Source organism: Zalophus californianus, chromosome 6, assembly GCF_009762305.2.
Source record: "Zalophus californianus isolate mZalCal1 chromosome 6, mZalCal1.pri.v2, whole genome shotgun sequence".
NCBI classification, from domain to species: Eukaryota; Metazoa; Chordata; class Mammalia; order Carnivora; family Otariidae; genus Zalophus; species Zalophus californianus.
This window is the reverse complement of record NC_045600.1, coordinates 140357331-140380320: the sequence shown is the minus strand read 5'-3', so window position 1 is coordinate 140380320 and position 22990 is coordinate 140357331. Positions and strand designations below refer to the sequence as shown.

General features: G+C 58.1%; 2 protein-coding genes and 1 non-coding gene across 8 annotated transcripts in view; 1 reads left to right on the top strand and 2 right to left on the bottom strand.

Moving 5' to 3' along the window:
• Window positions 1-3020: 3020 nt before the first annotated feature.
• TRNAR-UCG lies at window positions 3021-3093 on the bottom strand. Its single transcript has one exon. It is a non-coding gene; the product is annotated as a tRNA-Arg (tRNA).
• Window positions 3094-3319: 226 nt separating this feature from the next.
• POLG (DNA polymerase gamma, catalytic subunit) lies at window positions 3320-20304 on the top strand. 3 transcript variants are annotated; one of them, XM_035727920.1, is made up of 23 exons: window positions 3320-3491; window positions 4276-5055; window positions 7814-8009; window positions 8849-9013; window positions 9119-9265; window positions 9413-9492; window positions 10297-10479; window positions 10567-10667; window positions 10888-11014; window positions 11966-12202; window positions 13042-13162; window positions 13333-13425; window positions 13730-13837; window positions 14717-14877; window positions 15544-15597; window positions 15702-15819; window positions 16297-16432; window positions 16558-16804; window positions 17984-18106; window positions 18239-18407; window positions 18537-18745; window positions 19477-19637; window positions 20095-20304. In XM_035727920.1, exons 2-23 carry the CDS (start codon window positions 4436-4438, stop codon window positions 20151-20153), a joined length of 3615 nt encoding a protein of 1204 aa, XP_035583813.1. In that variant the 5' UTR covers window positions 3320-3491; window positions 4276-4435; the 3' UTR covers window positions 20154-20304. The 3 variants fall into 3 exon arrangements, with proteins under 3 accessions (XP_035583813.1, XP_035583812.1, XP_035583814.1); XM_035727919.1 differs by having other exon boundaries at window positions 10567-10721; XM_035727921.1 differs by lacking the exon at window positions 19477-19637 and having other exon boundaries at window positions 10567-10721; window positions 20095-20221.
• An 85-nt stretch (window positions 20305-20389) lies between these two features.
• Window positions 20390-22990, bottom strand: part of FANCI (FA complementation group I) — an 82555-nt gene continuing 79954 nt past the window's right edge. For all 4 annotated transcript variants that reach the window (XM_027569553.2, XM_027569554.2, XM_027569555.2 and 1 more), the window contains 3 exons: window positions 21656-21751; window positions 21273-21380; window positions 20390-20526 (listed from right to left, as the gene is read on the bottom strand). In XM_027569553.2, coding sequence (XP_027425354.1) covers window positions 20446-20526; window positions 21273-21380; window positions 21656-21751 — 285 coding nt within the window. In that variant the 3' untranslated portion in view covers window positions 20390-20445. The remainder of the gene's footprint in view (window positions 20527-21272; window positions 21381-21655; window positions 21752-22990) is intronic.

The following is a 22990-nucleotide window of genomic DNA, read 5'->3' as shown; positions in this document are numbered from 1 at the left end:
GGAGAGGGAGAAGCAGGCTTCCCGCGGAGCAGGGAGCCCGATGCGGGGCTCGATGCGGGGCTTGATGCGGGGCTCGATGTGGGGCTCGATCCCAGGACTCTGGGTTCATGACCTGAGCGAAAGGCAGACGCTTAATGACTGAGCCACCCAGGCGCCCCAACTTCACACTTGTTATGAAAGCCTTCCTCTTCTCCTCTGCAAAGTGGAATTAATGATAGTACCTATGAACCAGTAGTACCAATAAGGTTATCAGGGGGATTAAATGAGACGGTACCATAGGTGTTTAGCCTGGCTCATTTGGAAGTGGTTCTGCTCTTCATAAAAAGGAAGAGATTTTTTTTTTCTCGGAGACAGAAACTGCCGAAGCTGGGCTTAGCAAACAGTACAGAAAAGGGTCACCAGGAAGTAAGCTCACTAGAGGGATCTGGAGGAGTCCCTCCCTCAGAGGGAGTCCCTCTGTCAGCAGTAGTGATGTAGAGTCTGCACCAACCGGCATCCCCAGCATCAGCTAGGTGCCTGGCACGCAACCTTGGAGCAGGGGTTCCCCGCTTTCAAGGTCAGCGGGTATTCACTGTATTATGCAGTTATCGAGTTCCTTCCGATAAAGCAGGTCTCCCTGGGTTCAAATCCCAGCTGTAGGGCTTTAGGCACACTACTTCACCTCTCTGTGCCTCAGTTTCCCCACCACTAAAAGGGAATAATAACAGTACCTCTACCCTAGGGTCAGTGTGAGGATTAATTTAGTTGACTGTGTCAGCCTTTAGAACAGGACCTGGCATCTACTAAGTGCTGGTTGTTATTACTAAGCTCCAGCCAGGCCCTGGAATAGGACATACAAGGAGACACAAGTTGGTCTTCACGGGAATTTACAGAGGTAGTGGAAGGGGAGATTTTTCAAAAATCACCGTTTGTTACAACTGAGGTACATGCTTTGCAAGAAAGTACAGAGTGTTTTCATTAGGAAGGGGCTTCTAATGAACTTTGTCTTTTGCTGCATAGGAAGAGAAGTCCGGGAAATTGTGGGAAAATGTATCTGGTTTCTCAGGTATTACCAGCAGGACAGACTTTTCTAGAAGGATGTGAGAGAGCTCCCAAAAAAAGGAGAGAGGGAAGGTGGAGGAACTGGGCTCAGAATCCTAGAAATGGTGCAGCTCAGCAGGAAGGGCTCATGCCTCTGGGTCAGGAATCCGTGAAGACAAATTTTGTCCTTGCAGATTTTAATTCTGGGGTGAGGGCACCAGACTGGCCTGAACTAGCCACGTGAGAGGGGCAGGCATCTTGATGGATATTTCTGGCACTGAACCTAAGGGGAGGGTTGTTCTCCCAGTGGATGCCAGGCAGACCCAACAAACAGTATCCCCTGGAAATGACATTTGGTTGGGCCAGGGGTTGGTTCTTAGTTTTTCTTTTTCGTTCTTTTTTTTTTGTGTGCCATAGACACCTTCTGAGAATAATGTTTTTAAATGCACAGAACACATAGGATTACAAAGGAAACCAAAGATAATGAAATATTAGAAAGAATGGGTACTATGTATTTCTAATTAATTAAATGACAAGATCTAGCAGTAACCCAGTGACACTGTTATTTTGAAGGACAGTTGAGTGCAAGCAATATTTTGAAAAATCTGCAGCAACTGGAATGTGTTATGAAAAGATCTGTGATTGCTGTTGGGAAGAAAGTCTCAGGTACTGCTCCTAGGACTATGGCTGGTCACCTAACCTCACATTTGAAGGAGAAGCTAAATTTCACTAGGAGATTAGGAGAAATAAGGCAAGCATTTTCCGCACTCAGGGACTCCCTGATTTAAGCTGAGATCCTCTGGCATTTTGCAAAAATGTGAACAGTATAAGATTAAGTGAAAAACAACAACAACAACAACAAACAAACCCAACAACAAATAGATTATGATACAGTGGATTTTCAGTTGATTGTATATATATATGTATATATATACATATATATTATTTTTTGCCAAAAGAAAAACAAAATAAACCAAACATTTATGAGTATATTAAATACACCTAGAACAGTGTATGAAAAATATGTCATACTTAAAAATAAAGGGTAATGTATGGAAAAATCGAGGCTCAGTGTTGCCTTCCCAAGCTTTGGCCAGGGGCTTCTCGCTGCAGGGGGGTGGGGGGCCGGCGGGGCTGCATCATCATCCGCCGCACCAGGAGTGTGTTTGCCTGGGTATCTCCCCACCCTACCCGTGAAAAATACCAAAGTCAGTTTGTCAAGTAAGTTCAGGGTGTCCCGAACACATGCACCGGCTGGAAGGTGGTGACTGACTTTTAGCGAGGCCTGAATTTGGTCCCTAATCAGCTCTGCGAGCTCAATTCGACCTCAAATCTCTCTTGACCTCAAAACCGCGCAGCTGGCTCTCTGAGCTCCAACCCTCAGGCTCTTGTTATTCACGTGGGCCTTATTCCGCCAGGTACTTTACAGTTTATCAACCACGGACCAAGGAGCACGGAAAACAGAGCGGCTGCGGCCCCTGGAGCAAGACGAGGTGGATACAGAGGCGGGAGACCGCAAAGACTGGAAGGTTCCCCCGGCCGGCGGGAGCCGTAGGCGCTCGGGCGGGGGCTGGCGACCGGTGTGCAGATTCGGGTTCCACGAAAGGCAGCATGTTTACGCACCAGGATTGCCCACGATGAAGACGGGGAGCCCGGGGCTGGGGGAGGACGCGGCTGCCTTCTAGCTGCGAATCCCTGTCATTCCCACAAAGCAATCGATTGTGAACTGGGATTTCCGTAAAGGACGCCCCTCGCTCTCCATTCTCCTCCACCTGCGTGGGGGGGTACGCGCGGCTGGTGCAATTTAGGAAATGCGCCCCGCGCCTGGGACAGGTAGGCGAGTAACTTCACAGGGACGTGCTGGGCGGGAGCCGGTACTTCTGAGGATCCGGGCGTTCCCAGATCTCAGTGTGGGGTGGAAACCCGAGACAACATTTCCTACGGTCCCGACACTACCTTTTTAGGGAGGAGTAGACCAAAAAAGACAAGCACCCTCTTTGCGACCGCGGCAGGACTCGAACCTGCAATCTTCTGATCCGAAGTCAGACGCCTTATCCATTAGGCCACGCGGCCGCTCGACGTCTATTGCTCTTTGGACAATCTGAAAAGTATCATTACCGCCCACCGGCTTGCCTGGGACCAATCCACTCGTTTCTTGGGCAGGGGAGGTTGGACTTTGGCTCCCCGAGTTTCGCAGGGAGAGCCCACCCGGAAGTCTCCCTCTCCCCCCTGCGGGCGGACCGGTCCACTCGCGGCCCTCCTATTGGTCGCGCCGGGAGTCTCCCGCCTGCCTCTCGGGCAGCCGCGGGACGGAGCGGGGCGCGGACGGGAAGTTGCGGCTGCCAGCGAGGCGGACTGGTCGGGTGGAGGCCCCACGCCACCCCGAGGCTGCGTAGGCCGCGCGGAGGGAGACACCGCTCCGTCGGCCTGGGGTCCGGAGCCGCGGCCCGGGAAGCACCGGACGGACCGAGGTTTCCGGCGGGTTCGGCCCGGGGGCGGAGAGGGGGGGTGAGGCCGGGTCGCCGAGCGGCGGCGCGGCCCCTCCCTCTCCAGTCAGGGAGCGAGGCCCGGAGCTGGGCGGAGGCTCGTCCCAGGGCGCACCGCGGCGCCGCCGCCGGGCACGGGCACCGGCGGGCGGCCGGGCGCGCAGGGGCCGCCGCCTCCTGCAGGGCGCCCTGGGCTGGCGGGGCCACGGCCCGCGCGTGGGTGGGGGGGGGGGGGGGGCCGGCGGCCCGCCCTGCGGGTTCGAATCCGGGGGCTGGCACCTGGCGGCGCTAGGCCCTCGGGCCGCGCCGGTCGCCGTGCTGGCAGCCACCATTTGGCGAGCGTTTGCCGAGGGTCGGGTCTCGCTACTTGTTCGCCCTGAGTCACCCAAACAGCGGTCCCGTGTGACAGATAGAATCCGTAACCCCATTTTACGGAGCAGGAGATTGGGGCCTTAGGGAGCTCGTCCAAGGTCACGCATCTCCTAACAGCCAGAGCCGGGATTCAAACCCGCCGCGTCCTCCTCCGGGACCGTCGCTCTTAACCACTGCCTCCTCCCCCAAGTTCACTGATGCACCTGCTTGAACCTCAGTGTCCTCAGGAGGGGTATTGGTAATTCCAGTGGTTGGTTGGGGCTTCACTGAGAAAATGTCCCTCAAAGCTCCTGGCACGCTGCCTGGGACGCAGTAAGTGCTCGAGGAGTGACGACTCGTCACGGAACACGTAACGCACATGTAAGAAATAACGCTTGATATCGTCTGTCTCCTTCAGGATTTGTGGGTGGAAGGCAGGCATGGTCAGACCCATTTCACTGACTGGAAAACAGAGACGGGACGTGTCTCCCTCCACGTCTTTCGGCCAGTAAAAGCAGCCAAGCTGGAGCCCAAAGCCAGGTGTCCTGACTCCCAGCGGGGGGCTCCCTGCACCAACCATGAGCCGCCTGCTCTGGAAGAGGGTGGCCGGCGCCACCACCGTCGGGCCAGGGCCAGTTCCAGCTCCGGGGCGCTGGGTCTCCAGCTCCGGCCCCGCCCCCGTCCCCAGCGACGGGCAGCCGCAGCCGCCGCCGCAGCACGTGCCATCCTCGGAGGGCGGGCAGCAGCGGTACAACCCGTTGCACATCCAGATGCTCTCGAGAGGGCTTCACGAGCAAATCTTCGGGCGCGGCGGGGAGACGCCCGGCGAGGCCGCGGTGCGCCGCAGCGTCGAGCACCTGCAGAGGCACGGGCTCTGGGGGCAGCCGACCACGCCCTTGCCGGACGTGGACCTGCGCCTGCCGCCCCTCTACGGGGGCAGCCTGGACCAGCACTTCCGCCTCCTGGCCCAGAAGCAGAGCCTGCCCTACCTGGAGGCGGCCAACTCGTTATTGCAGGCCCAGCTGCCCCCCCGGCCCCCGAGCTGGGCCTGGGCGGAGGGCTGGACCCGGTACGGCCCCGCGGGGGAGGCCGTACCCGTGGCCATCCCCGAGGAGCGGGCCCTGGTGTTCGACGTGGAGGTCTGCTTGGCAGAGGGAACTTGCCCCACATTGGCGGTGGCCATATCCCCCTCGGCCTGGTAAGTAGGGGCTGGGCTCAGGGGACTTTAGCACAGGTGGGGAGCCCAGCTTAATAGTTCGGGTCAGTGAACATTTACTGAGCTCCCACTTCGTGCCTTGCGGGTGCTTTTCTAGGGACTGCGGATTCCGTGGTGAACTCAAGTAGGCTTGACCCCAGCTTTCACAGAGCTTACTTTCTGGTGGGAAGGTCCAGGCAGTAAACAAACACCCAAGCAAATGGCAGGTGGTGATAGGGGCTATGTGGAGAACAACAGTAGCTTGTACTTGGGATCCTAGGGGAGACCACTTGAGGCCACCTTGATTTGGTGCCTTTCCCTCCTCCCCTGATAGCTTCCTGAGAAGTTAATCCAAGACATTTGAACAGTGTTTCTATCTGGGGACACTGTTGGTTATCGTGGGCAGGAGAAAGCTCCCTTTTGCGGGACTGTCCCCGACGGTACAAGACATTTAGCGTCCCCAGGCACCCCCTTAAATGCCAGACCCAATATCCCTGCCATGTCGCCACACACACTCCCACCCCGAGGTAGCAGGTTGAGAGACATTGCTTCCTGCCCCCAGCCTCCCAAGCAGGCATTTTGGTCCCCAAAAGGTATATCCAAATCTCTCTCTCTCCTTTTTAAATGATTTTCTAAGTGCTACCCACGTTTCTTTTTCAAACAATGATGGCAGTCCTGTTTCTCCCCTTTTTTATTCTTCGTTCCAGGATTAAAATACTATTTACAACCCTAATGCTTTCAGGCATGGCCAGCACAAAAGTTAGCAGTTTCTTTATTCCTATTGGAAGCTACATCTTTGTAAAGAAAGCTGCGAAATGTTAAATATGCAGTTGAAAATGGTGAAAACATGGCTAAATAGATAAGGTAGGCATTAATGGCTGACAAGAGCAAAACCAGATTCCGCATTGATTTAGTTCCAGTTGAGATGAGAATCTCAGTGCTTACTATGTAACTTGATGGTCAAAATAGAGGGAGTACCGCCCACCATTGAGAAGGTACGGCAGGCTGTGGTGGCTGAAGGAAAATTAGGAAACCAGTGACGAGGAAAGACTTGTTTTTTGATCTCTCGGTCATTTTTGGCCATTTTACCTCAAGTCCCCTTTTCTCTTCTCCTCCCGCTGCCTGTCCTCCCCATCCTCATCTTCATTCCATTCCTGCCAGCGGTACTGGCGGCACTGTTCGGTTTGCGTGGTGGCAGGAGTCCCTGCCGAGGCCTGGGCTCCCCTGGGGGCCTTCCTCCCGGGAGCCTGATGGGGGCGGGGGTACCAGATGGGGCCCTCCGAGCAGTCCCGTGGCTGTGTAACCTCACGTTCCAGGCCAGCCTGCCAGCCTGAAATTTCGGAGTGGGGTGGGAGGTGCAGCTTAGACATTCCACAGAGCAGCTTCCCAAAGGCTGTGGCTGAGGACTGTGGTCGTCACACTAGGGGGACATCACACAGGTGCCAGCATTTGTCTGAGATTCACAGGACAAGTGTAGAGAGTTAATGGCATTGGCCTGAATCCTCTTGAACGTACCAGACGTGTTTGCGTGTTGGCTTCTTTTTTATCACAAACGTGTAGTAAGACGGCTCTATGCAGCTGCAGACCTGGATCTTGACACCAGTCTGGCCTTTTTATTGCACCTACAGTTCCTGCCGTCACCATAGCCTCAGACATTTGACATTTTCCAGCCTCTTTTTCGGTGTTGTTTGTAAGGGCTCCGAAGGGGGAGGCGGTTGCGGCCTGAGCCCCTGAGTGTATCGCCGTCATTTGGAGTGTGAGTTAGACGTTAGCAGGTTTCAAACGAGGAACCGTTTTCTGCCGGGAGCCCCCTGCCCTGTGGAAACCACTGTTGTGTTTGTTGAAACTCTGGCGGCAGATGTCCCTCCCCCCCCCGGCCAGGGTTGCCTGGAAGCTCCTGCCCAGCTGAGGCGGCCACATGCGGCCTCGTCACTCCCCTTGATGCTGAGTGGCTCTGACCCTTTGGCGTCATTTGCGGTTCACTGTGGGCTTTTCTTCAGTGGCTGTTTCCCCATGCTCATCCTCATGGATCTTGAGCACCCTTCAGCCTTTTTCTGGAGTCGGGGTTAGGCTCCCGCAGGCAGCGCTCTTCCTCTGCCCTCCCAGCCTGCCCCAGCCCACGGGTGGCCAGCCCTCCAGGCCCCTCCAGGCCCCTCCAGTCCCGCGCTTGCCCTCGGCTCTCCCCGGGGTGGCTCAGGCCCAGCACCTGCTCCGAGGTGCGTGATGTGCTCTTTGTCCTTCAAGAATCTTTCCAGCCGTTCGATGATTCATCCTGTACATGTGCAGCATTTGTCTTTTTCTTTTTTCTTTTTTTTTTTTGCCACTTTCAACCAGAAAAAATTTTCCACTTTGGATTCGGTTGTAATTGTCTGTCTCCCTTACTAGCGTTTTGAACACCTGCTGTTTGGTGCTTATAGACCCGAGGGGTAGACAGTGCTCGTAAACAGCCCAGACTGAACGCTGGACCCAGCAGACACCTTGGCGCGGGGTCCAGGCCGGGTGCCCGGGTAGGACACCCAGCGCCGTGGCATTTAGCTCCGTTTTTATCTGTGGAAGGGAAAAGTAAAGGCGCTTTTATGACCTCCCTCACACGGGGCCCACCCGCTCTCTGGCTCTGTGAGGGTTGGGAGCACCCCCTGGTCCTGCTCGGTCCCAGCTGCTAGCGCGGGAGCCGGCTCGCGGCGGTAGGCGTGCGGTGGGTGTTGCGGAGCGGAAGTGTGCCGCCTCTGTGCCAAGCCCGGCTGCCTCTCGACTCCCTCAGGTATTCTTGGTGCAGCCGGCGGCTGGTGGAAGAGCGTTACTCTTGGACCAGCCGGCTGTCGCCGGCTGACCTCATTCCTCTGGAGGTTCCTGCTGCTGCCGGCGGCCCCACCCGGCGCGGTTGGCGGGAGCAGTTGGTGGTGGGGCACAACGTTTGCTTTGATCGAGCCCATATCAGGGAGCAGTACCTGATCCAGGTAAGGTTCCTGGGGCCAGTGTGGCCTCTTGCAGGGAGTGGCCTAAGAGCTCTGATCCCAGGGGCTAGGGAAGGCATTGCTTTTCCCGATCAGCGTCGCCTTCGTCTTTGTAGCAGCTGCAGGGGCCCCCTGTTGACCAGTCCTGCCCCGCCCCTGGTCCCTGTGCCCAGCTGTTCATTCCCCAGGACTTGCCTGATACAGGACCTGAGTTGTCAAGGAGTACTCCTACCCTTTCTCTCTGTGTGCAGTTTTAGAGCTTAGCGTGGGTCTTTGGAGGCTTTGAGCCACACAGCCTGGGCTCACATCCTGCCTCAGCCAGAGACAAGCAGCGTGAGCACCTTAACGTCCCTCAGCCTCAGGTCCTTATTTGCAAAAAGGGGGAGCTAGCAGAAGCCACCTGGCAGGATTGCTGGGGAGGTTTGAACAGTGCATCCTCATAACCACCCCAGCAGAAAGGCAGGCCAGAGGAGGGCAGCCTTGTTGACCTGGACAGGGCTACAGAGCTTGAGCGGCAGGGCTGGGGTGGAGGCTGAGCCCGGGAGCTCAGGAGGCCTTGATTTGGCCCCCGTGTTCCCAAGGCAGCCCTCGGAACTGTTGCTGGACGCTGGGAAGGACTTGTGTGTTGGGATTGAGCCGGGCCTGCCCCTTCGAGGGTGGCTAGGAGCCACCTCCTAGGTGGTGAGCTTGTCACTGCCGGAGAGCTAAGCGTGAGCAAGCATGAGGAGAGTCTGTAGGGTTGGAAGGCCGTGTGATGAGAGGAGGCTCTGAGGTGGGGCTGGTGGGGTGACACCAGTAAAGCAGTGCCGAGTGGCCTCAGCTCCAGCCTCTCTCCTCCTCAGGGCTCCCGCATGCGCTTCCTGGACACCATGAGCATGCACATGGCCATCTCAGGGCTCAGCGGCTTCCAGCGCAGTCTGTGGATGGCAGCCAAGCAGGGCAAGCGCAAGGCCCGGCACCCCACGCAGCGAGGCCAGAAGTCCCCACACAAAGCCAGTGGCCCAGTGGTGAGAGCTCACTGTGGGAGGCTGGAGTGGGGCGCTTGGGACTGCCTTAACCAGCCTGCCTGTCCCGAGGCCGAGCTGATCTGGATCCCTTGCTGTGGCCCCCAGATCTCATCCTGGGACTGGCTGGACATCAGCAGTGTCAATAATCTGGCAGACGTGCACGGCCTCTATGTGGGGGGGCCTCCCTTAGAGAAGGAGCCTCGAGAACTGTTTGTCAAGGGTAGCATGAAGGACATCCGTGAGAACTTCCAGGTACAGTGCTGGAGAGGGGCTCTGGGGGGCTGGGCTGTGGCAGCCCCTAGCTGACCCCAGGGAGCATAGCTGCCTGACCTGACCCCGAGGCCCGGCAATGGCAGTGGGATGGCTGCCCACCCAGCGCCTTCCTGTCACCTGTGCCAGGACCTGATGCAGTACTGTGCCCAGGACGTGTGGGCCACCTATGAGGTTTTCCAGCAGCAGCTACCGCTCTTCTTGGAGAGGTGAGGGGGAGCCCCGATGGGAACCCCAGGGGATCAGCAGGGTCCTGGTACCTGGGTCCTCTGTCAAAAGGTGGTGCCGGCTCTTTCTCAGCCTGCGGACCTTAGCCTTTCTGGGTTGAAAGAATGGAGCCATTGCGTGGAGTCGTGGCCACCTGGGTCCTGGACTCTGGGTTTCTACGGAGGCCCTGGAGGGGAGGGAGGGCTGTGCTGGAGTCTCATGTGCGTGGTCCTGGGTGATTCAGCACCCTGTCTGTACCCAGATCCTGCGCCCAGGGCTTCACATCCATCTTGGTCACGTTTGCTAGTGAGTCACTCTTAAACGGTGTGGCTCTTCACAAATGTCACCTAGACTTGGTTTGCGTTGACTGTCCTACCTAACTCATTTGCTGTTGGGCAAGTCACTTGGTTTCTCTGAGCCTCAGTGTTTTTGTCTGTGAAGCATACACAAATAATACTTGAGCACCCCAGTTGTGAGGTTTGTCTGCGATCTAGCACAGTGCTTGGCGCTTAGTCGTGACTTGGGAGATGACACCTGTTTTCGCTTTTACCTATAACTGCCACGTTCCCCCTGAGGACGGGATGATACTGTATCCACTTGGTAGATAAAAGGAACTGAGGCTTAGAGAGGCGAAGCGCCTTACCCAGCGCCTCATGGCTCCAAAGGGCCCGAGACCCTGGTCTGATGTCAGAGCTCCGCCACCTGTGTGCTTGGGTTGAGGCTTGCCAGACTGGCTCAGGGTTTGGGCCCAGGCCTTTCTGTGGCCATTTTTGACCGCCCCGGTGTTTGCCCCCCTCTTCCCCCAGGTGTCCCCACCCGGTGACCCTGGCTGGCATGCTGGAGATGGGGGTCTCCTACCTGCCCGTCAACCACAACTGGGAGCGGTACGTGGCGGAGGCGCAGAGCACGTACGCGGAGCTCCAGCGGGAGATGAAGAAGTCGCTGATGGAGCTGGCCAACGACGCCTGTCTGCTGTGCTCCGGACAGAGGCAGGCAGGCCTTGGGGGGGGGGGGTAGGGTCTCGGTGAGTACGGGCGGGCTTTGCCTTACCCTGCCCTGGTGGCCTGGCTCTGCAGGTACAAGGAAGACCCCTGGCTCTGGGACCTGGAGTGGGACCTGCAAGAGTTTAAGCAGAAGAAGGCAAAGAAGGTGAAGAGGAAGGAGCCACCTGCAGCCAGCAAGTTGCCCATCGAGGGGGCTGGGGCCCCTGGGGACCCCAAGGATGAGGAAGGTGGGGAGCATGGGCGGGAGGTGGGGCAGGGACGGTCCCTGGGCAGGTCCTGGGACCCAGGGGGCCACTGGAAGGGGTCGCTCTGGCCTTGCGGAGATGAGTAGGCTGTGGGCAGGTCCTCCGGAGAGACCCTTCTGGTGCTGAGGGCCCTGCCCACCCTGTGCAGACCCTGGCCCCCCCAGTGAGGAGGAGGAGGTCCAGCGAGATGGCATGGCTCGCGCCTGCTTGGAGCACCTGAAGGGGACTGCAGAGGTCCTGCCCAAACGGCCCCAGCACCTTCCTGGACACCCTGGGTGAGCCCCAGCCCCTCATGTATCCAGAGTCTCCCGTTCTGCCTTAAGACTCCCTTGTCCTGGGCCCCAGCACCGGGTGGTGTGGTGGGGGGGGGCGGGGGCGGCCCTTACTGACCTGCTGCCGTTCGTTCTGTCTTCCAGTCATTTGCTCACTTGACCCCGGCGCACTGGTCTCGTTCAGTACAAGTGCACTGAGCACCTGCTGTGTGCTGGGCCCCCCCGCAGCCGCTTGGGGTACAGATAGGAACACAGTTTCTTTCCTAGGAGGAGCTAGGCATGAAAACCAACCCATGCAGCTGGTCTTTATGTTCAGGATGAGAAGGAAGAGTGAGCAAGATTGAGGCAGTACCTAACTCTGCCTGCAGAAATGAGGGAGGGCTTTCTTGAGGAAGGGACTTTTAAATCGAGCCTCACGGACTGGCAGAGATGAGAAAATAGGGGCAGCCACGGTGAATAGCAGGGTGCGGACTTGGCACTTCCAGGGCCCTGAGAGGGTGGTCTCCTTAAGTTGGGTGCTTTACTTGCTTCACCTTTGGGTCAGCTGTGGTGAACAGCATGTGAGAGGTGGGGCTCTGAAGGCCCTGGTGTGTCCCTGGAGCAGCGGTGGGGCAGATCTGCTGTCTCCTCTGGCCAGTTACCCTGTACGGAATGGAGCTTGGGAAGGAGCCCGGTGCTGGGCCATGTTTGTGGGCCCTGGCTTCCGACTAGTCCGGCGGGCCTGACCTAGGATCTTCCTTTTCAGATACTTGCATTATTCTAGGGGACTTCATGGGGGTCATGGGTGTACCCCCAGAGGGAGGAGACTGTGACTGTAGCTTGAGGTCACCAGAAAGCCTCGGGGCTTTGAAGGAGGGGTGGGTGGGTGAGGTCACAGGAGAGGGAGCCTGGCTTGCTGTCACATGCTGTCCTCCCCCCACCACGGTGACACTGCTCTCCTCTGGCGGGGTGTAGGTGGTACCGGAAGCTCTGCCCCCGGCTAGATGACCCTGCATGGACCCCGGGCCCCAGCCTCCTCAGCCTGCAGATGCGGGTCACTCCAAAACTCATGGCGATGACCTGGGATGGCTTCCCCCTGCACTACTCGGAGCGGCATGGCTGGGGGTACCTGGTGCCCGGGCGGCAGGACAACCTGGCCCAGGCGCCCGCGGAAGCCGCCACGGCCTCGACTGGGGTGGCGTGCCCCTACAGGTGAGGCTCAGGCTCAGGGAAGGAAAGGGTGGGGTCTAGGGACCCCTTCCTCTTGCTGTGGAGAACCCAGGCCCGGCTCAGGCCAGTGGGACGAGCTGGGGTCTCAGAGTCTGGGTGTGAGTCCTTTTTTTCCACGGCTGCCCTTTCCTTGTGGGGTGCGAGCCCGCGGGGGCTTGGAGGCCTGGGGCCCTGCCCCTGGGGCCAGTGGCATAGCTCCCTTCTCGGGAGCTTGCAGGGCGGGGGGCTGTTGGAAGGAGCAGGGGAGATGGGCCGTTTTCCGTTGTTGTGTAGAGCTTATTGGGCACTGGTCCTACTCTGTGATCCGAAACCTTTTGTAGCGCTCCCTTGTTTGTTCGCAGACAGAGTGGTTGTCCACCCCGGGCAGTTGGCAAAATAAAGGTCTGGGACGGTGCTTTGACTTGTCTGAGATCCTAAACCCCGAGCTTTGGACAGGCAGGTGTTGGGGACAAGCTTGTGGCACCTGACGTGGCCCAGGTTGGGAGGCCCGGCTCCGTAGGACAGCCCGAGTCACCCTTGGGGTGACTTGGGACAAAATGGGGCACTTGGGACAAAAGCGGGGACGGCCGCTCCGCTCCCAGAGCTTTTGCAGGGGAGGCGGCAGCTGCGAGCTGGCGAGGAGCTCAGGTTTGTGTCAGACCAGCCCTTGCACCCTCGCCTGCCACCGGCGTGTTGTGCTGTGCTTGCCGTTTGTCACTCCCTGTCTGAAAATCAGGGGGAGCGCTGTGGCCTCTGCCTCAGAGCGGGTGCTGAGGCCTAAGCAAAGGGACGTGCGGAGCGGGCCCCCATTAACCAGGCTGCTCTTGCTGTTCTCTGCCCAGAGCCATCGAGTCCCTGTATAGGAGGCACTGTCTTGAACAGGGGAAGCAGCAGCCGGAGCCCCAGCCCGCAGGCCTGGCAGAGGAGTTCCTGCTCGTGGACGGCGGTGCCATGTGGCAGACGGTGAGGGCGGCCCCGAACCTGGGCTCTGGAGTCCTGCTCCCTCCCAAGGACGGGCGGCATCCGGGGTGGGGGCGGCGGCGGCCCCGGTGGGGGGTGGGCAGGGGGCACTGGGTGGCTCGCCCCAGGCCGGCCCCCCCTGCTTCACTTCCTGGGCACCTGGGCCCATCCAGGTGGAAGAACTGGGCTGCCTGGAGGCCGAGGCCGAGGCGGAGGCCAGGGCGGAGTGCTGTGGAGCGGCAGTCCCGGGTCAGCCCCCGGCTCTGGTGAGCGGGGCTTCTGCTCTTGGGTTGGCTGGGTGGGTGCTCGGCGGGCGCTGGGTGGCAGGGCCCTGCTCTTGTGCCCAAGTAGCTCTGCCCCTGCCAGAGAGTTCCCAAGGTCCCCGGGGGCGGGGGGTGGGGAGATGCTGCCTTGCCGTTGGGTGGCCCCGTGTTTGTTGGAGGCCAAGGAGGGTACTGTTTCTCAGCACGCCATTGGCTGCCTCAGGCCCTTTTCCCATGCCCTACCCCGTGGCCCTCGCCGAATGCAGGTGCTGGAGCAGGGCCTCATCTAGGTGTGTGGCCCCCACAGACTGCCGCTGGTGGCCCCAAAGCCAGCCAGCCAGCCTATCACCATGGCAACGGACCTTACAACGACGTGGATGTCCCCGGCTGCTGGTTCTTCAAGCTGCCTCACAAGGTGTGTGTCCTGTTGCATGCCTGTCCCACGCAGCCCTCACGGTCGCCCGGGCCCCCAGGTCCCCGGAATGACTCAGCCCAGAAGCGCCCTTGCGCAGGAACGACACGCCCGTGGTGGGGCAGGGTGTGGTTCCAGGCAGTTCCCCATCTCTCCCGAGTCTTTGCCCCCTGAAAGTTTGGTGGCGAGGGGCGGGGTGGTGTGATTAAATGACGGGGCCTGTCAGGTGTCTGTCACCACGTGTGTTACATGACGGGTTATGACTGATGGCATTCGGTTACCCGGGTCCACCTCAGTTCAGGGGCAGATGATCTTCCTGCTGACGTGTCCCCAGAAGGTCACTAGTAGCCTGGGGCTTCGGCACCGTGCTTGTCGCTCACCGAGGCGTCTTAGCATCACGTTGGCACAGGAGGGGCGGAGACCGTACATGAGATGTTTTGAGAGAGAGAAGCCACTTTCGCGGAACTTTTATTGCAGTTTATTGTTACGCTTCAACTTTATTAGATATTTCTATGCGTGATAATTTCACCACCCGCTGTGCATGATTTATGTTTTATCATAAACACGTATGTGTAGGAAAACAGAGCACGTATGGGTCAGCGCTCTGCGGTTTGAGGCATCTGCTGGGGATCTTGGAAGGTACCCCCCACAGACAAGGGGGGGACGGCTGCCTTGTGGAGTGAGCCAGGCGTGTTTGTGTCTCCGTGCTTGTCTGTGCGCCTGCCCGCGTGTGCGTGCTGCCCTCAGGGATCTGCCCCAGACTGCTCTGCTCGAGATTCTGGGCTCAGTGGTGGGCAGAGCTGAGGTGCACAGGGCTCGATGGGTTCCCTCGTCATGGGTCTGCCGCCAGCTTCCAGCCTTTAACTTCCTTTGCCCTTTCAGGATGGTGGCAGCTGCAATGTGGGCAGCCCCTTCGCCAAGGACTTCTTGCCCAAGATGGAGGATGGCACCCTGCAGGCTGGCCCAGGAGGCGCCAGTGGGCCCCGTGCCTTGGAAATCAACAAGATGATTTCTTTCTGGAGGAATGCCCATAAACGAATCAGGTGGGCCACCGTGGGAGGGTGGGGACATGTCGTCTGGCCCTGGCCAGGTTACGGCAGTCCCGAGACCCCCTTCTGCCATCTCCCACCCAGCGGCCCCAACACCCCCCCAACCCCATGCTGCCCTGGAGGGCCAGCTCAGCTGCAGTCTCCGGCTTGGCTGCTGCTGGTTCTCGTGCCGTGTGACTGTGGCCGAGTCCCTTTTCCTTCCTAGCCTCAGCTTCCGTGGTTCTGTAGAAAGGGGTGTGGTAGGGCCTGGAGGGCGGAGCTGCTGGAGCCTTGGATATGGCTGAGGAGCGTGGAGGGCAGCTGGCCCGGGACCCGAGGCCAACGATGGCAGGGGGCTCCCCCGCTGGCCCTGGCTGCTGAGGTCTGCGCCAAGCGTGGCTGAGGCGCTCGTGGCCGAGGCCGGGCTCCTCACAGACACTCCGGGGTAGGGCAGAAGCTATGTGGGAGGCCTGGCCGGTTCTCAGATGGCGTTCGTATGCTCCTGGATGGTAGATTCTAGGGCCCCAGGCCTTGGCCGTGTTACGGCCCACCCTGAATGAAGTCAGTGGGGAGAGGGTGAGGGCGGGGCCGGGACGGGGCGCAGTATCCCCCAAAGTTGGGCGTGGGGGTGGATTCTGCTCCTCGGGGCTGTCCTAAGCCTCAGTCCATCCGTCCGCACAGCTCCCAGATGGTGGTGTGGCTGCCCAGGTCGGCTCTGCCCCGTGCCGTGACCAGGTATGGCCTGCCAAGTGGTTATGGGGACGGGAGAACCGAAGGGGAGGGGAGGACCTAGGACCACAGCAAGCTGCCGAGACTCCTGTTCTCCCCCACCCCGCCAGGCACCCCAACTACGACGAGGAAGGCCGCTACGGGGCCATCTTGCCTCAGGTGGTGACCGCCGGCACCATCACCCGCCGGGCTGTGGAGCCCACGTGGCTCACCGCCAGCAACGCCCGGGTATGTGCCCTCTGCACCTCGGGTCCCTGCTCTTCCTCTCCTGCGTCCCTCAGAAACCGGGGCGCAGAGGGCGTTCGGTGAGGAGCATGAAAAGGAACCTAAGGTCTGGGGCAGGCAGGACTCCGGTTCGGATCTAACTCCGCAGCTCTTCGGTTCCTTCAGCAAACTTGGCCCGAGCCCCTCCTCGTAGCCAGACACTTGACGAGGCGTGGTGCGCCCAGCTGTGGTGGAGTGGAGGTGGGGCCCCGGGGGTCAGGCCAGGTGTGGAGGGAGGGGTTCTTTACCTGTCACCCCCCACTGCTGCTAGGCGGCCGTCCCGGCTACACCTGGGAGTGGAGTTTCCGGCAGCGCTTGGCATTTCCCGAAAGCCGTCCCTCAGGAAGGGCCCAGCATCCTCAGCCAAGCCTGGCTGCAGGACTGGGGTGGGAGGAGTCTCACTGGGGTATCTGGGTAGGGCCTGACCTCCCTCTCCTGCAGCCTGACCGAGTAGGCAGTGAGTTGAAGGCCATGGTGCAGGCCCCGCCTGGCTACGTGCTCGTGGGTGCGGACGTGGACTCGCAGGAGCTGTGGATTGCCGCTGTGCTCGGAGACGCCCACTTCGCCGGCATGCACGGTGAGCGGGAGCCAGGCCGGGCCAGAGCCGAGGCAGCTGCGTCGCTGGCAGGACGTCTCCGAGCCACCTTTCTCATACCTGCCTCCCCCCCCGCACACCCCCTCTCCCCCCCCCCCCCCCCCCAGGCTGCACGGCCTTTGGCTGGATGACACTGCAGGGCAGGAAGAGCAGGGGCACCGACCTACACAGTAAGACCGCTGCGACCGTGGGCATCAGCCGGGAGCACGCCAAGATCTTCAACTACGGCCGCATCTACGGGGCGGGGCAGCCCTTCGCTGAGCGCCTGCTAATGCAGTTCAACCACCGGCTCAGCCGGCAGGAGGCAGCCGAGAAGGCCCAGCAGATGTACGCGGTCACCAAGGGCCTTCGCCGGTGAGCGGCCCTCCCCCATCCACTCACCCCCAGGGCCTTAGGCCTGCTCTGCTCCCCTTTCCCCATTACCTGAGCCCTCTCTCGGCCCCTCTCCCTCCAGACCTCTGACCTGGCTCCAGGATGGTTGGCCCTGGGGTTGGGACGTTTGCGTATTGAATAACCTTGAACGGTTTTTGTCAGAGTTAAGGCTGGACTTTTGTGTTGCTACCAAGCGGTAGCACGTCAGCAGCTGCGGTGCAACACGAATAGCGGTGCGGGGTGTGAGCTCCCACGCCTCCAGGGAGCGAGTGTGGGAAGCGGGCGGGGGCGGCAGGCTGTGGAGCCCTGGCGGCTCCAGCTTGTTTCCTCCGGCAGTACCACCTCGTGTGTGCTCAGGGCCCTCGCGGGCTCCCGGGAGGGCTCCTGAAGCAAGGGTGAGGGAGGAGAGGGGCACTTCTAACTTACATAGGTGCACTGTACCGAGGCCATATTTAACTAGCGGCCCCCCCGGGGTAGGCTGAAGGGTAAGCAAGTGATGGTGCAGGGGTGCAGCACGTGAACGGGGGAGCTGCTGTGTGCTTGGGGGGGGGGCGGGGAGCAGAGCGGTGATGACACAGGTCGGGCCTTAGTTGAGACCTTTGAAGGCGTCCCACGGGAGTCTGGACCGAGGGCACAGGGGGTGGGGAAGCCCCAGTGCAGCTTGGAGCAGGTGAGTGACGGGCCTCCAGAGCCATTCGGGTCAGGCCTGGTGTTTGAGGCCGCACCGGAGCTGGGAGTCTTGGGGCGGTGGGAACTGAGGAGGTCAGCCTCACTTGGCTCTGTGTCGTCTTCTCCAAATGCCCTTTTCCTTTCAAGGAGTATCCCATTTCCTCCCATCCCTCTCTTCTGGGGTCGGAGCCCTTGTGCCTCCTGAACTAAAACATGGCGCCGGGGGGGGTCACCGGGCAGTTCTGGGTCTGTGGCATGAGGACATTAGTAACAGTGCTGGCTCCTCACTGGGCTGTCATGGCACAGAAGCCTGGGTTCCCATCTGGCTGTACCTCTTCCTGGCACGTCACTTAAGCCCCTCTCAGCCTGTCTCCCCTTCTGAGGTAGAGCCTGTGGGGAGTGACATGAGCCCCCCGGGATCCGGGGACACTAGAGCCCGGCGCTAGGCACACAGGCACTCCCACAGAATGATGGTGGTGACACTGCCCCCAGGTATCGGCTGTCGGAGGAGGGCGAATGGCTCGTGAGGGAGTTGGACCTCCCCGTGGACAGGACTGAAGATAGCTGGGTTTCCCTGCAGGATCTGCGCAAGATCCAGAGAGAAGCTTCGAGGAAGTAAGAACCTTCCTGTGTCTTGCAGATGGAGGGTCCGGGCTGGCCCCGGGAGAGCTGGGATGCTTTGTTTGTAGCTCGGAGATGCTGAAAGGCAAAGCTTGCCCCCCCCCCCCTTTTTGTCTTGGTGCCCAGGTCACGCTGGAAGAAGTGGGAGGTGGTTGCCGAACGAGCGTGGATGGGGGGCACGGAGTCAGAAATGTTCAATAAGCTGGAGAGCATTGCCATGTCTGACACCCCGTGTACCCCGGTGCTGGGCTGCCGCATCAGCCGGGCCCTGGAGCCCTCGGCTGTCCAGGGGGAGGTAGCTCGCTGTCCTTGGAGACCGGGGAGAGGGGTCACAGGGAGGGGTGAGGCTCCCATGCCACCTCCCCCACCCACGGGGAGCTGGGGTGTGGCAGAACCCCTCTGACCTGTGGCCCCTTTCCCCCAGTTCATGACCAGCCGGGTGAACTGGGTGGTGCAGAGTTCTGCCGTGGACTATTTACACCTCATGCTCGTGGCCATGAAGTGGCTCTTTGAGGAATTTGCCATCGACGGGCGCTTCTGCATCAGCATCCACGATGAGGTCCGCTACCTGGTGCGGGAGGAGGACCGCTACCGCGCAGCCCTGGCCCTGCAGATCACCAACCTCCTGACCAGGTACGCGGGGCCCGGGGCCGCCCTGCTTCGGGCTTTCCCCGGGCTGAGCATGCTCTGAGCCCTGGCATCTCTCTAGGAATGAAGGTTTCCGTTTCTTAGCTCTAGTTGAAACACAAAATTGTGCTAAAAAGACTGGCCTCAACTTAAGTGAAATCATGGAGGAAGTGAGGAGGTCAGGGAGGTGTTCCAAGAGTAGCTGCCATCGTGGACTCCTGCAGACACACACCTTTGTTTTGAAAATCAAACGACAGAAAGCTTTTCTCAGTTCATGCAAAATTAGGATGTTTTTCCTTCAGTGCCAAAAGTTTGTAATGCCTCGTTCACAATGTTTTCCAGTGGTAGTCTGAAACTCAGACATGGCTTAAAAAATATTTTCTTGTAGTAAAATTCCTAGTTTATGTGGTTGAATTCAGAAATTAGAGTTCCGTGTCAGTGTGCCACTCAGAACTAGTTGGGAAGCAGATCTCTCCTAATGGGTAGATAACGTACACGGTACTTAACACTGTTAATAACACGGCCCTAACTTCCCCTGGTGGGTTGTGCCTAGCAAAGCGAACAGAGTCCTCGTGTATTTGGATATTGAGTGGCTCAGGAAGGGCATTTTTTTTTTTTTTTACATCAATGAAGCAGACTGAACTTTGGGGGGGGAAAGGTGTGTTTCGAACCCCTAACTGCATGGCCGTCTGTCGGGGGGAGGGGCCGGGCCTGAGAGGAGATTGGGTCTCTTGCAGGTGCATGTTTGCCTACAAGCTGGGTCTGAATGACCTGCCCCAGTCAGTCGCCTTTTTCAACACAGTCGATATTGACCAGTGCCTCAGGAAGGAAGTGACCATGGATTGTAAAACCCCTTCCAACCCAACTGGGATGGAAAGGAGATACGGGATTCCCCAGGGTGAGCTCCACACCTCTCTGTTCACTACGCGTAGATTGTAAGGTGGACTCGAAAGTGGTCTTGGACCACAGGAGGCTTGCGACAGCCGCTGCCTGGGTGCAGGCAGGTTCCAGTGGGTAGTGTGCCCTGGGCCCACAGTGAAGGGGGGATGTTCACAGCACATGAAGGAAGAAACCAGAACTCCTATTTCTGGTGTGGTTAAAGAGGGGAGTATTTATTTTAAGAATTTTTGTATAAGGTCAAAGTGCATTCTTAGGTACAAACAACTGTGCTTTGAATACCAAACAAGCACAACAGAAAGATACATTTAAAAAGAAAAATAAGCTGAGACAAACTTATACAGAAAGATAGCAGACACTCCCAAACAGCACCTTACCATCCCTGGCAGTTGCTCTGCCTTCCTCCCCACTCCTTGCTGGCTCCTGGGCCCCGCTAACTACTCTGCACGGTCTTTCAGGTGAAGCGCTGGATATTTACCAGATAATTGAACTCACCAAAGGCTCCTTGGAACCGTGAAGCCAGCCTGGACCGTAGCTTTGCCTGCAGGCCCCGGATTTGCTCCCGTGGAGCTCGGTCGGGGCGGCGCAGGCTCCCACACTCAGGCTCGCAGCTGTGCTTTCTGCGAAAGGGCTCGTGGGAGGCCAGCCCTCTTCAGTAGCAGGACCTGCCAAGAACGACGGCCTCCGAGGGAAGGTGCAGTGGAGTTCAGCGGGTTCAGAGCCAAGATGCCAACAGTGGTGCAGGCTGTAGGACAAGGGGGCACTGTTGCTTGTTGGGTAAAAAGAAAGCAGAAGCCCCAAAGTTCACATTAACTCAGGCATTTCATTTCTTTTTTCCTTTTCTTCTTGGCTGGTTCTTTGTTCTGTCCCTCGTGCTCTGATGCAGTGCCCTGGTGGGGGGAGAAGTAATGCTCCAATGTGATAAGCCTGCTCAGAGGCAGTGGAAATAAAAACAAAAATCCTTTATCTTCTCATCAAAGCCTGTGGTAGTCCTGCTTTCTCCTCCTTCCCACTCCTAGGAGGTGGTTCCGTCTGTGGAAGAAAAGGGAAGCCTCCCAAGGGGCTGAACAGCCAGCGCTGAGGCCCTTCCTTGGGGCAAAGGCAGGGGTTGAGAGGACAGGTGCCTCTGTGCCCTCTGCGAGCCCCCTGCCGGATCGGTGACGGGACCGGGCACGGGGCAGCCTAGAATGGGAGCTTCACACTTTGGAGAAGCCAGAAATGAGGGTGTCTTAGTAAACTTCCGTCTTGGACACAGCTGAGCTGCTGAAGCATCTGGGAGCTCCCTGGGGTGTGCTCTCTGACTGCACAACTACAGGGCACAGGAGGCCGGGGAGCAGTGGGAGGAGGGGGGGGGACAGCGGAGGAAGCTGCACAGAGAGAGCCTTCACCAATTTTCTAATGGTTTAAAAGGTCACGGGGAAGACCCAACTAAGAACTTGTGTCCTCACCCCCTTTCTGGAAAGGTCTACCCCACATGACACCCATGTGGGTAATCGTGTGCTCCGAAATCTAGAGGCCTTAGTCTCAGCCGTGCCCGACTCCTGGCCTGACCGCCTTAGCTCTTCCCCGTACTCCCCGGTGCTGCTCCCGGCGAGGCTGCCCCCCACCCGCGCTCTGGTCGGAAGCCGGCGCTGACCTCTTCGTGGTCGTCGTCCTCATCCTCTCGAAGAACCATGTCCAGGATGTTTCCTTTGATCTTAAAGTCTCGTGAGGTGCTGAGCTTCATGTGCTGCATCAGGTTCACCTACGACAGAACTGTAGGTGTGGGCACATTCTCTGGCTAGAAAAGGTCCCACCAGGGACAGCCTCAACTGCTTTTAACAGACCCTTCGGTTCCTTAAAGCACGCACACCCACTTGGCCTGTTTTTCCATAGTTCCTACATGATGTCTGAACTCAGGCCGTCAGATCACAAAGAGCGAAAAGCGTTCTAGTTTCTTCCCCACGGCCCAGTGCTGCTTCAGTGTGCCACGGCCCCTCCCAGGTAAACAAATGGTAGAAAAGAACAGCGTGTGTTTACCTTGGACTTCTTCGAAAGGTGGATGAGGAATTTTTCATACTGTTCAATGGCGAAGATGAGATTAGGGATTGGCTTGGTTTCTCGAAGAACTCTGGCCTAACAGGGCAAAGAAGAGAAGACCTCAATTCCAAGTTCAGAGGTTTTTGAAGTCCTCCAAAGCAGTCAGCAGCCGAACTGCTCTGGGCTTGGCAGGAAAAAGCTAGTCCGTCTGCCAATCAAATGCAGGGTTCCTTATGTTCTGGTAATCTAAGATTGCTGGCACTTAAGTCTCATCAAAGGATGGTACAGAGTACCAAATCCTCCCGTCAATAATTCCTCGATATTTACTGTTCTGCAGACTGGCTGAAAGAAGGGCTACTTGTAGAAATCCGGCTGCCGCCCTAACCTGACTGACACTCGAACACTGGAAGCTCACTCTGCACCAGCTCTGTCTCCCCTTTCTGGTCTATGTGGCCTTCATTGTTGGGATTCTCTTTCTCCCAATCGGACTCGTAATTCGTAAGTCCTCCCAAACAAACTATATACAAGCGATTTTTTTTTTTTTTAATGCCACAAGCGAGGATGTGGAAAAAAAAAAAGATGGGAACATCCTATATCTGAACATTTACCTTTGTATTTTTCTCATGCCTGTGTCCTACGATATAATGCACTATAAAACCCATTTAGCCAGTCCACTGGATGGGCATCTTGGTTTTTCCAATACTTCGCTTTTACAAACATTGCTTAGGACCGTCCTGTACGCGGCAGGCCTTTAGTCTCCACTCCAGGCAAACAACTGCTGGAAAGCACAGGAGTGCGGAACTCCTGAAATTCAGCGGTTACGGCCCAACTGCCCCGATGCTGCAGACCGGCACCTTCGCCAGCAGTGCCCTAGAGCGCTCTCGTCCCTGCACCCACCCCTTATGTGTCCTTTAGGGAGCATCTTCTGGGCTCATTAACTTTTCCTAAAACAATTCCTTCCCAATGAGAATCCTTAGCCATTGCCATTTTTTAAAGACAGAACTTAAGATTTTCAGGTGCTTCCTAAATAAAGTGTGTGGTCCTCTGAACAATCTGTGAGCTGAGAAACACACACACACACGTTTTTGTAAGTGTTAATGAGCTACAATGCACACAGCCCACAGATGACCCATCTACACTGCACCGTCCAGTGCTCGGTACATGGAGACTTGTGCAACCACCTTCACGGTGAAATTCAGGGCATTTCCATCCCCTGCAGGAATCGCGTACCCCCATTTCAAGAGGCACCCCCAGCTCTGGACAATCACTCATCTACATTCTTTCTAGACCTGCCTGTCCTGGACCTGTCCTATACATGGAATGCCTCCTCGCGTG